The sequence below is a fragment of the Alligator mississippiensis genome, chromosome 5 (genome assembly GCF_030867095.1).
Source record: "Alligator mississippiensis isolate rAllMis1 chromosome 5, rAllMis1, whole genome shotgun sequence".
Taxonomy (NCBI): domain Eukaryota; kingdom Metazoa; phylum Chordata; order Crocodylia; family Alligatoridae; genus Alligator; species Alligator mississippiensis.
The window spans coordinates 15,203,627-15,216,056 of record NC_081828.1 but is presented as its reverse complement, the minus strand read 5'-3'; the positions used below and the strand labels follow the sequence as shown (position 1 = coordinate 15,216,056).

Below are 12,430 nucleotides of genomic sequence, written 5' to 3'. Positions count from 1 at the left end.
CCAATATTGCCCTTGCTTTTCCTTCAGCTCCCCACATATCTAAAAAAAGACTTTTTATTGGCCTTGATACTTGTAGCTAGCTGGAGTTCTGTCGCAGCCTTGGCTTTCCTGGTTTGCTCTCTGCAGGTCTGGACCATTGCAAAGTATTTCTCCTTGGTGGTGGTTCCAGTCCTCCACCCTTTGTAGGTCTTCCTTTTAAGACGCAGAAGGTCCACTAGTTCTCTGAAGAGCCAAGGGAGCTTCTGTGCCCTTTTGCTGCTTTTCCTCTGAGACGGGATGGACTTTTCTTGCGCATCCAGAATTGCTCCCTTGAGGAGCAATCACTCATCCTGAACTCCTCCCCTTTGGGTTGTGGCCCTTTAGGGCCTCCTTGACAAGCCTCCTTAGCTTGTCAAAGTCAGCTTTCCTGAAGTCGAGGACTTCTGTATTGCTGACTGACTTGCCAGCTTTACAGCGGATGGTGAAGGTGATCCGCTGGTGGTCACTGTCAGCCAGCTTCCCTTCAATCATTAGGTCGCTGATTAAGTCGTCCCCAGTTGCCAGTACCAGGTCGAGCAGCTCTTTACCTCTAGTCGCCCTGTAGACTTCCTGCATCAGATAGAGATCATCCACACATGAGAGAAAGCTTTGCAACCGCTCAGATTTGGCTGAGCGCTCCTCCCACAAGATGTCTGGGTAGTTAAAGTCTCCCATGACAGCCATACACTGGGAGCGCGCAGCCTCAGCCAATTCCCTGGCAAACTCCTGGTCAAGGTCTTGACCCTGGGGAGGGGGTCTGTAGTAGATTCCCCCTATAGTATCCCCTGTGCTGTGTTCCCCACAGATTTTAACCCAGAGGGTCTCAAGTTGTCCACTGTGGTTGCCCATGTAAGCTTGCAGGGACGTATAGCTTTCCTTGACATAGAGAGCTACACCCCTGCCCCTTTTGTCCACTCGATCCCTCCTGTACAGGGTATAGCCGTCTATACCCATGGTCCAGTCATGGGTGGAGTCCCACCAGGTCTCCGTTACCCCTGTGACATCATAGTTATTTGCATTGAGCAGGAGGACAAGTTCCTCCTGTTTATTTTCCAAGCTCCTGGTATTTGTGTATAGGCACACAAGTGTCCCCTTGGGGGCCCCTGCCTTGCCTATAGTTTGTTCCAGGGCTGGGGCAGGGGTGGGATCCCTTAAATGCCTTGGCCTGCTGGCTTTACAGGGGTTGCTCAGCGGGCCAGCAGTGGTGGTGGTCCCCCCGTCCCCTGGCGGGCTTAGTTAAAAGCCCGGTGGAGCAGATCAGCCAGCCTGGCTGAGAAGAGCCTCCTCCCCAGCGGAGAGAGGTGGAGGCCGTCCCTTCCCAGCAGCTCGTTGCCTCTCTCACCACAGAGCGGGCTGTGGTCATGGAAGCCAAAGCCTTCCCGATGACACCAGCGCCGCAGTCTTTGGTTAACTACCTGGATCCTCCTCTCCCTCCTCAGCCCATACCCCGAGACTTTCTTTCCATTTCCCACTTCAGGTCCTTCACCTTTTGCCCTCTCCTTCAAATCTTTTCCTTTTTTCTATTTTTTGGAGAGATGATCTTGGCAGTCTCCCTGAGATAACCTGAACTACCACAGACAGTCCTTGGTGTTCAGTTTACCTAGCTTGTGTGCACCTCTGAAAATAGCTACTACTGACAAGCAGTAACTCAGGTACTGAGTGTCTCCATTAGCTTTGTCTAGAGTTGCCATTTTCAGTTCTCAAAGCAAATGAGACAGAAGTTCAAAGAATTCAGTATTAAAAATGGCCAGTCCTTTTTGACTATCGATGAAGTAAAGTTTCCATGATGAAGTGTTACATTGATTAAGAAAGATAGCGTGTTGTATAAATAAATCTTATTCTGTCTACGTAGAATCATAGAAAAGTAGGACTGAAAGGTACATTTTCAGGTCATCCCATCCAACCCCCTGCTTGAGGCAGAACCATCTCTTTCCAAACCATCCCATACAGTGTCTAACCTATTACTAAAACTACACAAATCAAGCCTGTCTCACAACTACAAGGCACAGCACCCTAACCTGCCAACACCCAGTGCTTCTGTAGTAGACAAAAATAGCCCCTGATGCATGTAGCAACAGAGGATGGAAAAAAATTCCTTCCTTAGCCTATGTAAATGTATATGAAAAAAGTTACTCTTGGCTTTAGGTGTGTGTGATGTGGACCATCAGAACAAAGCTGGCTACACTGCAGTGATGATCACACCACTGGCCTCAGCGGAGACTGATGAAGACATGGAAGTGGTGCTAAAGCTGTTGAAATTTGGGAATGTTAACATACGGGCAAGTCAGGTAAGCAAGTAATCAATTGTCTGTGGGTTTTTTTGTACAAATAAACTCATCCAGCTGGATCCTAGATGATGCCTAAATTACCTGTAGCCTACAAGGACTAGTTGTCTTCCAACCACTGTGAGGCAGTCTACAGGATTCACTTGGCAAAAATAATTCACAAATCAAACCCTGCAGACACAACAGCCGAATTATACTCAAAATGAGTTGGTTCCCATTACCACCTCCCAATGTGAGGTTGGCTTGAATAAGGACGGAAATGGTTGGTCAAATAATCCAATGGTGGGATGCAGTTATTGCATGGTTAAATGGAGTCTGAATGAACATAGTGGCTACTCTTATCAAGAGCTGCAGGTGCTCCATTGTGCAACCTTTGTGATGCTACATCAACAAAGTGTAACTAATTTATTAACACTCTGCAATCATAATTAATTTCCTTCATAATCCCTCTTAAAGATCTCGATAGAGAAGACAATTACATTCTTTGTGCTTTATATACAGCATGAAACTCAGAGCAAGATGTGTTTATGTTGGAAGTTGCTAGTTTAGAAAGTTAAAGCAGCGGATCCAGCCAAACTGTGCAGTCCATGGTGATTAATTAAACCCTCTGCACTTTGCCAGCCAATCACAACGATGCTTCTCAATCCAAGTGCTGATAAATATGTAGCAATCAGCTGCTGATTAAAACACTTGAAGGAAAATTAATGCTGTGGCCTCATCCTGCAATGGGCTCAGTACTTTGCTAAGTGCTCTCAGCTCCCACTTGCTGGGTGTTAAGGGAGGCACTTGGAGCCTGGTAAGATGGCATAGTAACCTTTTACCAATCTTTTGGGACTCCTGGCAGCTTTCTTAAAAACAAGACATAACATCTGAAATAAATCTGAGGAACGAGGGTGAAAAAATTAAGCTAAAAAGCCAGAAAGTGAAGTAATATGGGCCTTAATATGCAACTGTCCTTTATTCTTAAGGTACCTCGATGGCCACCCTATCTTTGAGGCACCCTGGCAGACGTATTTTGCTTCCAAATTTCATACTTGAGGCAGGGCAGCATTGAGGAGGCTAGCTGAAAAGTATGCTCCCTTCATCTAGAACACGGCATTGGAAGTGCTCAGCTGCAGACAGTTGCTAGCTGCTAGCAGCTAATGGAAAAATCGCCTGCAAAACCTGCATGCTTGGAGCAGTCCAAGTGTATTTTAGGCGCGTTCTTGAAGTGAAATTTTGAGTGGCCAGGATACACAGAAGAGAGACAAAGTCCAATTTCTAAATGACCAAAGTTTTATTACAGCCTCTGGGACTATACATATGTGACGGTGAGCCTACCCCCACCCGCCAGCACCTGTATAGGCAGCCAAGGGTCCTTTGTTTGTGCAAATTCCTAGATTGTATAAAAAAAATTGTATTCCCTTGTTGAGTCTCTGTATTTGGTTTGTCACTGCCCTGTTCCTAGGGAGGCCAGACAGCCCTCATGCTAGGGGTCAGCCACGACCGGGAAGATATGGTGAAAGCGTTGTTGTCCTGCAAGGCTGACGTAAACCTGAAGGATGATAATGGAGTATCAGCGCTGATGGTTGCCTGTCAGCAAGGAAACGCCGAAATTGTGAAACTTTTTCTGGCTCACCCGGAGTGCGACGCCACCTTAACTGACAAGGTAAGAGAGACACATGGTTGCAGCATGAACTTTAAAGAGCTGAAGGAGCTCAGTAATTGAATCCCGGGAGGCAGGCAATGAACATATATAGGAATCAGATGGCCTTCCTACCTTAGAACTGGAGTGTAAACTAGGTACCTCCAAGGAAGCATCCCTCTTACCAACATTTCAGCAAGTGGACTCTGGCTCTGCGCCTCAGCTGTCTCAGCAATAATGAGAACCAGAGCAGGGGAGGGACTTGGAAGAGAATTAGCTCCATTACTGATTCTAAGCCAGGTTGCGTAACTGCACAGAGAGAGATGAAACAAAAAAAATGAGATTAGCACCTTCTGTAGGCAACTTGCTATCTTAAGAGTCCTCCACAAAGCATCCCCAAATGTACCAGGTACAGTTCTACCCCATTACGCAGCCAATGATTTTTCAGTCCATTGAGCATTCATTTTGGACAGGGTTCAGAGCACACTAAGGTAAACTCAAAGTGGCTCCAGTACCAAACCACAGAGGCCTCCTAACTTGGAGTTTCAGCATATGAAAGAGCAACTGAGAGAGAGGGTTTTAGTGTAGGCTTTGTCCCTTTAAAATACTAATAACTAGTAACACCTGGGTTGCACAGATGCACTCTGGCACTCAAGATGTTTCCTTTTTTAGATGTGTTTGCTGTGACCAGAAAAAGCCATTTGCTTTTGTCAGTGTGGATTAGAGAGGACAAGTAGTTTATAAATGATAGCACGTGTCCCATTGATATTTACCATATAATTAGAGTACAAGCTTCTTGAAAATAATGATGATCTATTAACTCAGCTTTAATCCACCTTTCTGATGCACTGCACCTAAACTACAGCTATATCCTGTGCGAACAGACTGCTGCTTCATTTAAACCACAGAGCATTACATTAAGACCCATATGTCTGTATGAACCAAACCAAGGGCAACTTAAAATTGCATAATGCTGGCAAAAGACAATAGCTACCATGTTCCAACTATGGTCAGTGCTCAGTATAGGAACTCCAGGTTCCTTTATGTGTGCACCCAAGAGATGCAGTCATTCGGGACCCATGGTGATAGGACTCCGTAAATACCTGGAGAGGGAAGGTCTCTGCACAATGCTGCCTAATTATAGACATGCACCCAAACACTAAAGTAAAAGAGCACTGATTCTCAACCACTGTGCTGTGATACCCTGGAGTGTCTTGAGATCTTTTAAGGGTGCCCCGGGGTAGCACGCAAGTGTTAGCATTGTTAGGTATGCAAACATGGTTCACGGGATTAACTCAGAGATTTCAACTACAAATCCATAGCATTAAACACATTTTGATCTGTTGTGGTCTTTCTGACTTCTTTGCAACAGAAGAATAATTTTGTGTTTCTGCAGTCAAACAACAAGTGCAAATGAAGAGCTGGCATTTTGGAGGGATGTCTTGCATCTAAAAAACTTGAGAACAGCTGTAACGGGGGGGCAAACAGGAGAGATTTTAGCAAAACCTACCAGGATGTGTCTGAATTTTTGACATCTGGAGCCGTCCAGGCTGAACTTTCAAGCTACCCTAAGCAATTATGGTAATTCTTTCCTCAAAAATTACAGGAAAAAAGGTGGGAGGGAAAGGAGGGGAGAAACCACCTTGCCCTTGACAGCTAGTAATTAAGCTCCTCCTAGTCTAAGAGGTGCAGCTGCCTAAACCAGAACATGAACCAGTGCTGTTTCATCTTTCCATTGAGTAGCGAAATCCCAACATCTCATCAGGGCTAATCCAAAGCAGACTGTGCAGCCACACTATCTCCAGGCAGCCCTCTTTCTACATTTTATTGTGAGGGAAACCTAGAGAGACGACTTACAGCCATTATGAGCATTATCATCGTTATTTTTTATTTGTATTATAGGTGCACCTACACGCCTCAGTCACAAGCCAAGACTGCATTGTTCTAGGCTCTATATAAAACTCTACATATACAATACACCACCATGTATAGATATCCAAGTTACCATAGCAATGTAGGTACATCGGCATGGCTTTCTGTCTAGACTAAGTGTCCTCAGCAAGGATAATTAGTCTGCACAGAACACTGCTATTCAACGCTGTATGTGGCTTTATATCATCCACCGCACTGTGCCATGTAAGCATATCCAAAGACACTCTTATGGCTCTGTGAGCTACAGACAGTGTGCGCTGTGTTTTACAAACCAGAAAAAGAGAATGACACAGAAAAGGGGAGAGTTTGTAAAACAAACAAAACATGCTATTTGGACAAAAATCAAAATGTTTTATGGAAATATTTGGATTCCTTCTAAATTCCCCATTTTACAATATTAACTTTTTTTTTGTTTTATAACATTAAAAGCCTTTTTTTTCCATGGGAAAAATCCCACTCAGTTATACTGTCCCAGCTCCACTCCTTTCCCAGTTAAGAAAAAGATTTAAAAAATGTTAGTGTGCTTATCCAACCAAAATGTTCAATAATTTGTTGGGCAACACTGGTATAATGGGTCAGATATAGGCCTGAGAGTCAAGAGGTTCAGACTTGCTGCGCAACTTTGGACAAGTCACTTAGATGTCTAAGAAGTTAAAAACCTGAAAAGTGATTAACTATACTCATATTTAGTACTATAAATATATTTGCTGTACTCATATTTAGTAAGGATGACCAATTTTTTCCTCCATTAAAACTATTTTTGTTAGAAAATTCATGTTTTGACTAACCTTTTTTTTTGGTTGTGGGGGATAAAAAGTATCTGCTTGACACATAGATCTTTGGCTTTTCAATTAAAAAAACCCTGATACCCTTACATTAAAATATTCCCACTTGGAATTACTGCGAGTTGGTTTCTGGGAGCTGTAGTTTAGTGATCTTATGTCCCCATTCTCCCTAACAGGCTTTATTTTCTGGCTTGACTACATTTCTGTTCCAACCCTGGACACATTTCCACAGGGACCACTCCCCAGACTGTTTTACTGGACACAAACCTTGTTTGCTGGATCCAAGCCTCTTAGTTTGCTGGGGCTGAGCAGAACTTGGGTGCCGCCTTTCTGGCTCCCTTAGTACAGTCTCCAGGTGCAGACGCCCTCTTGACAACGAGACCCAGTTGCAAAGGTCCTGAAACTAGTGACAGCCATCCCAACCCCAGCATCCCCTAGCTGTGCATGGCTCAGAGATCCACAGAAGCCGTGGTCCTTCTGAGTTACTAGTTCTCTCTTTGTGAACTACCACAAGGACAGCAATTCAGTGAGGCTGCAAAAGCACCCACGTTACTCATTGACAATATCAGAAGTATATAGTTCCAAGGGAGAAAGCCCTATAAAACCTGTAAGCAATCTCCGCAATCTCCATATGATTCTAAGAGCCCTTCTGGATATAGTCAACATCTTTTCAAGCCATTCTGGATTACTCTCCTGTTCAGTGCAGAACAATGCTAGTAATTTTTTAAAGGAGCTTTAATAGTTAGACACTCATGTTAATGACTTGACTGTCTGTGTAATCAAACATTCACAGTTCCTCTGATAATCCCAGCTCCAGTAGTCACTTTGGAAAGATCTTTTGGAGCTGGATGATCATATTGGAGAATCACAATAGGGAAAAAAAATGCTCCATACATGTACAGGCAGAAAGGGATACATAGCTTTGAGAAAAGGCCATGTCTTTTCTAGACATACGGGCTATAGCTGCAGCCTTTCACTACAAACAGCATTGTAGGTGCAGAATATGTCTAGTTTGAGGTTTCAAATTTGGCAGCATCAGTCAGGCCATTAGAGATCCATTGTGCCCACAAAATTAACCCAGGTTTTTTTAAAACTTGCCCAAAGTCTATTAAATCCTGCTGAGAACGTACAAGATAAAATCCTGGCATCACTAACGTCAAATGGGTTTTTACCAATAATCCTTGAAAATGGCTCAGTACATCATTGAACATGAGTAGCTCAGATCAACTTCTGCTGTTCAGACAGACATTTAAATTGCTCCAAATTTCACTAGTGCACCTGAGCAGTAGAAATGAGCAGCTCAGGTACTATCAAGAGTGAGTGTTGCAACAAATACCCTATCACTGACACATCACAAATTTCTGTCCTCTTCCTCCACTACACTTAGGTTAGAGAGATTACTTCGCTGCACAGAAACTATAGGCTCAGAGAAGATCACAGTCACTTTTCAACAAAATGAACAAACAAACAAACCCCCCTAATTTCAGTCCTGGAAGGATCATCTTCAGTAACAAGAGAGAGAGACTATCACAGTCTTACTGAAGATTTATTTAAAGGAGATTTGAAATTCTGCTGAATGAATAACTGGCCATTAATTCCTGAATAGAAACAGTTTCTTATAGCCCATCTGTCAGGTGTCTACCTGAGATTATGATGTAATGTGAATACTACTGAAGCAGCAGAAGAGGGAAAATTTCTTAGGATAAAGATGACAATTTGAGGCAGTAATTCAGCTTCTTGGGTGTCTGTGGAATCTGGAAGATTATATCAGAGTCTTTTTCTCTGTTTTACATGATTAATATCAGTACAGAAGTTAGGCTAGTATAGGATGGAGCTGTGCCACAGTGTAACATCTTATTTGAATGATGACAGCTGCTGATACAAAACAAGTCATGTCCTGAAGCCCCCCACAGTCAATCCAAATCCATCTCAAAGCTGCTCTTTTGTAGCATGTGCCTTGCTATCAGATTTCCCTTGTGCAGCACAAAAGAAGTCTTGCTTCTAAGTTTGCTGACAAGCCGTTTTCAGGCTTGTGACAAGGACTGAACAATGCCATTTGCATAAGCACAATAGGCACGTCTAATTGCCAGACCAGCTGGAGGCTGGCAGCACCGCAGAGAGGTGAGTTTCTGAGTGACTACATGCAATGGTTGGAAGTGTGGCCCTTCCATGCACAGTTTGGGTTTAGTTTCAGTGTCTCTGAAACCACCACTTGCACCTCTCCAGGACAGCTTTAGGAGACTTCAAAAAAGAGCAACTCTTCTCTGATGCCAGATAAGGGTGAGAGAACAAGCCAAGGTATCTGAACCTAATACAATAGACTGAATCAACTATTCAATGCACAAGTGTTCGGTCAGTGGCAACAGGTACACAGATATGTTCATGAAGACTAAGTAAGCAGCACTATGTCTTAACTATGCAGTACCTAATTGGGAAGAGCCACTGCTGAGGGCGCCAAAAGGAGGTCAAGATAATACTGATATATATATATAATGGATGATTCTGATTGCATGTGTTCAAAGAATTTGAATTCAAACTGGACCAGCTGGTAAGATGATCATGGGAATGTGCAGGAGTGTGCAAGAGCTTGGATTGTTTAACGTAGCAAAATGAAGGCTGGGGGGGAACATGGTTGTTTTCTATAAATACATCTGGGGCTTAGCATATGAGAGGAGACTTTTTCAGCGGAAGGATAATCTTAACGCAAGAACAGGTAGGTACAAACCCCATGATGAAATGCAGGCTAGAAATTAGAAGGTTGCTAACTGTCAGAAGAGTCAAGTTTTAGGAGAGTTTGCCTGTGGGAGGAGAGCAAGGGACCTAATTGTTTTTATGATGGAGATAGATAAATTTATGGAAGAGATTATATGATATGCTTGTCTGAATCTGCAGGATATGGGATTCAGTGACCCAGGAAGTTCTGTTTATCTGTGTCCTATGATAAGGTCAAGAAACAAGGCTGCCAAGATCGTCTTATAGTGAATCAAGTCATCCAACCTCAGGGCAGAGAGCCCAGAGTTATGATCCTGGGTTGCAAGCAAATATAATTATCCGATTTAAACACGTGCAAGTGGAGACTGTCATCATCTCCCTCAACAGAAACTCATTAACTTTGAATGTCAGAAGGTTGGTGCCCTGCTATTGAGGTAAAGCAGCTGCTCTGATAGCTAAGGGTGTGAGTGGCAGAGTTTGCTAATTTCCATGAGCACAGCCTGCCTGGATTCACCCGCATCTCCTTACACTTGATGCCATTATCAGGAGCAGACACGAAAGGTAGAAACTTCTGACATTCAAATGCCATTTTGCTCTGTAAGGAATAATGAAGACAATAATTTTGACTTTGGGGGATATTTTGTCACTGCAGTGCTTGCAACTCCTTCAACTGAAGAGCCACACAGAAGCCTGCACATTCAAAATTGCTAATTAACCTCAGCTGTCCTGTAAGATTTGTAAAGATCTGTAAAGTTCATGTGATTTTTTTTTTCTTTCTGTTTCCCTTCCCCATGTAGGATGGCAATTCTGCTTTGTCTGTTGCTCTGAAGTCTGCCCACGTGGAAATTGCTGAGCTTCTCCAAGCCCACATAGAGCAGAGCTCGTCTTTGTCTAAATAAGGGAAATCGAAAAATCACATTCATTGGACTAAGGAATGGATAACAATAGGCTTATTCTTTTAACCGCTCCGCTTCCAATTTAGATGGCTACGATTGTGGCCATACTGCTGGTTTCTATACTGATTGATGGAATGAACTATGTCAGCTATTTGCATACATTCCTAATGTATAATTCACCTCATTAAGCCTGCTTTTATAGCTTTAACCTATGCATAGTGCTATACATTACTCCAATACTGTTCCAAAGAGTTAGATTACTGTACTGTCTTTTATTAACATGGTTGATGTTAAAGCTGAATTCTTCTATGTCCCCCTCATAGTCTAGTTTTGCCAGATTGGTGAACAAAACACGCCTTCCCTCACAGCACATCCGAAAAGCAATACTTACTTTTTTAATAACTTTAGATGATCATGCTCTTTTTAATCAACTATTTAAAATACATCTCATTTAACTTGCAAGATTGTGTCTTACTATTTATTGTCAGCCTTCTGTATGTGTTAGCAGTCCATGATTGTTTAGTATATGTAACAACAAATACAAATTGGATAGATTATGTAAAAATATCAAATCCTATTTATGTTTGGTTATGCGGCTCAGATGTAAGAATTAAAATTAATGCTCTAGGAAAATATTTGAATGTACCAGATCCAAATACACAGACATTGTTTTTTCTTGTATTTGAAAGTACCATATGGCTCTTATTTTTTTTAATCAGGTTTAAATTAACCAGGAAACATGGTCCATTGATACACACTATATATCACTTAGAGGATGTGCAGGCACAATTGTGATGTATCAAATTATCCTAAACATTGCACAGGAAACAAATGACTTGACCATAACAAACTTCCCTTCAAGGATAGGTTAATATAGCCTCATGATTAGGAGAAGGTTTCATGATTATTTTCCATAGAGCCATTTCTGATGAGTGCCTTTTGGGCAAACATCTGGTCTTCAGTTTCCATCATGCTAATCTTTTGGAATCCCCCTAACTGGGCAGATTTCAATCTGTATTGTAATTTAACCTGCAGATTCCCCCCCCCCCCCTTAATGCAAATGAATTCCCAATTTCAGGGAAGTTTGGGTTCCTCCCTGAAAGCCATAGCCCTTCGGGGCCTGGCATTATTCCAGCGCTGTCTACAGTACGTACAGAAGGCTGATCTTCCCTAACTTCCAGTGGCACAAGTCTTCCCCTTCCATGGTAGATTAGGCATGCCTCAGGGCTGTTCCTCTACAGGTCCTATCCTGCAGAGTGATGAGAACTTCCTGTCAAACACCAAGCATCCTCAGCTCCCACTGAGCTCAGCATCTCACAAGAATTACTTGCTACTTCGCACGATCAAGCCATAAGTCCATGATCCATTCTCACAGTTTCTTGTGCATTGAGATCTGATTAACAGTGTTAGATCTCTTTCATTTAGGACCCAGTGTAATGCCCAGTGAAGTCATAAGAGCCTTTGCACTCACTTCAGTCTGGAAAAATCATACACTTGATCATGCTTGATCTTCAGAGCTGTGCGCAGTGCAAAGCCATTGAAAATGGAGTCAGTGGAATTTACAAAAAAAAAAGATGTGCTCTTTTGCCAACTTCCTCACTTTTATTACTAAACAGAACCTAATCCTTGACTGACAAACAACAAGAGAAAGTTAGCAATTCACAGACTAAAACCCATTTGGGACCTTATCTCCTTCCTTGGTATTTAGAATGTACATGAAAACCATTTGCAAGACTGATAGCATGATCGATTTGCGAGACTGATAGCAGGTGCACCATTCTGGTGTTTTCATGCTGAAATCTATGGTACAAGTAGTAATCTCTCTCTTTTTTTTTTTTAATTCAAAGCATTCTTAACAATCACTGCATCTGAAGCATCTTCCATTTTTAACTGTATATCCAAATGAATTTAGCTCCTTCATGCCTGAATAAAGGTCTGATTTGATTTTACTTGGTAAACAAGTGCATTTATTTCTATACCTATTGGGGTAGATAACACATTTTACAAGTGAACTAGTTTTCTTTGACATGGGACCATCCCTCACTGGGCACATCTACACGTTGATACATTTGCCTTTGCTAATGCACGTTAAGTTTAGTACCTCTAATACAAGGTACTAGATAAAAGCACAGTAGCTGCACTAATGTGCAGTAACAAAGGCAAACTTTTTTTTGTGAT

At 42.5% G+C, this 12,430-nt stretch overlaps 1 protein-coding gene across 5 annotated transcripts in view; it reads left to right on the top strand.

Annotated features, from left to right (window-relative positions):
* The window catches only part of KANK4 (KN motif and ankyrin repeat domains 4), a 56,014-nt gene extending 43,813 nt beyond the window's left edge, over positions 1 to 12,201 (top strand). For all 5 annotated transcript variants that reach the window (XM_019489157.2, XM_019489158.2, XM_019489159.2 and 2 more), the window contains exons 8-10: positions 2,164 to 2,306; positions 3,751 to 3,951; positions 10,154 to 12,201. In XM_019489157.2, coding sequence (XP_019344702.1) covers positions 2,164 to 2,306; positions 3,751 to 3,951; positions 10,154 to 10,255 — 446 coding nt within the window. In that variant the 3' untranslated portion in view covers positions 10,256 to 12,201. The remainder of the gene's footprint in view (positions 1 to 2,163; positions 2,307 to 3,750; positions 3,952 to 10,153) is intronic.
* The last annotated feature ends 229 nt before the right edge of the window (positions 12,202 to 12,430 follow it).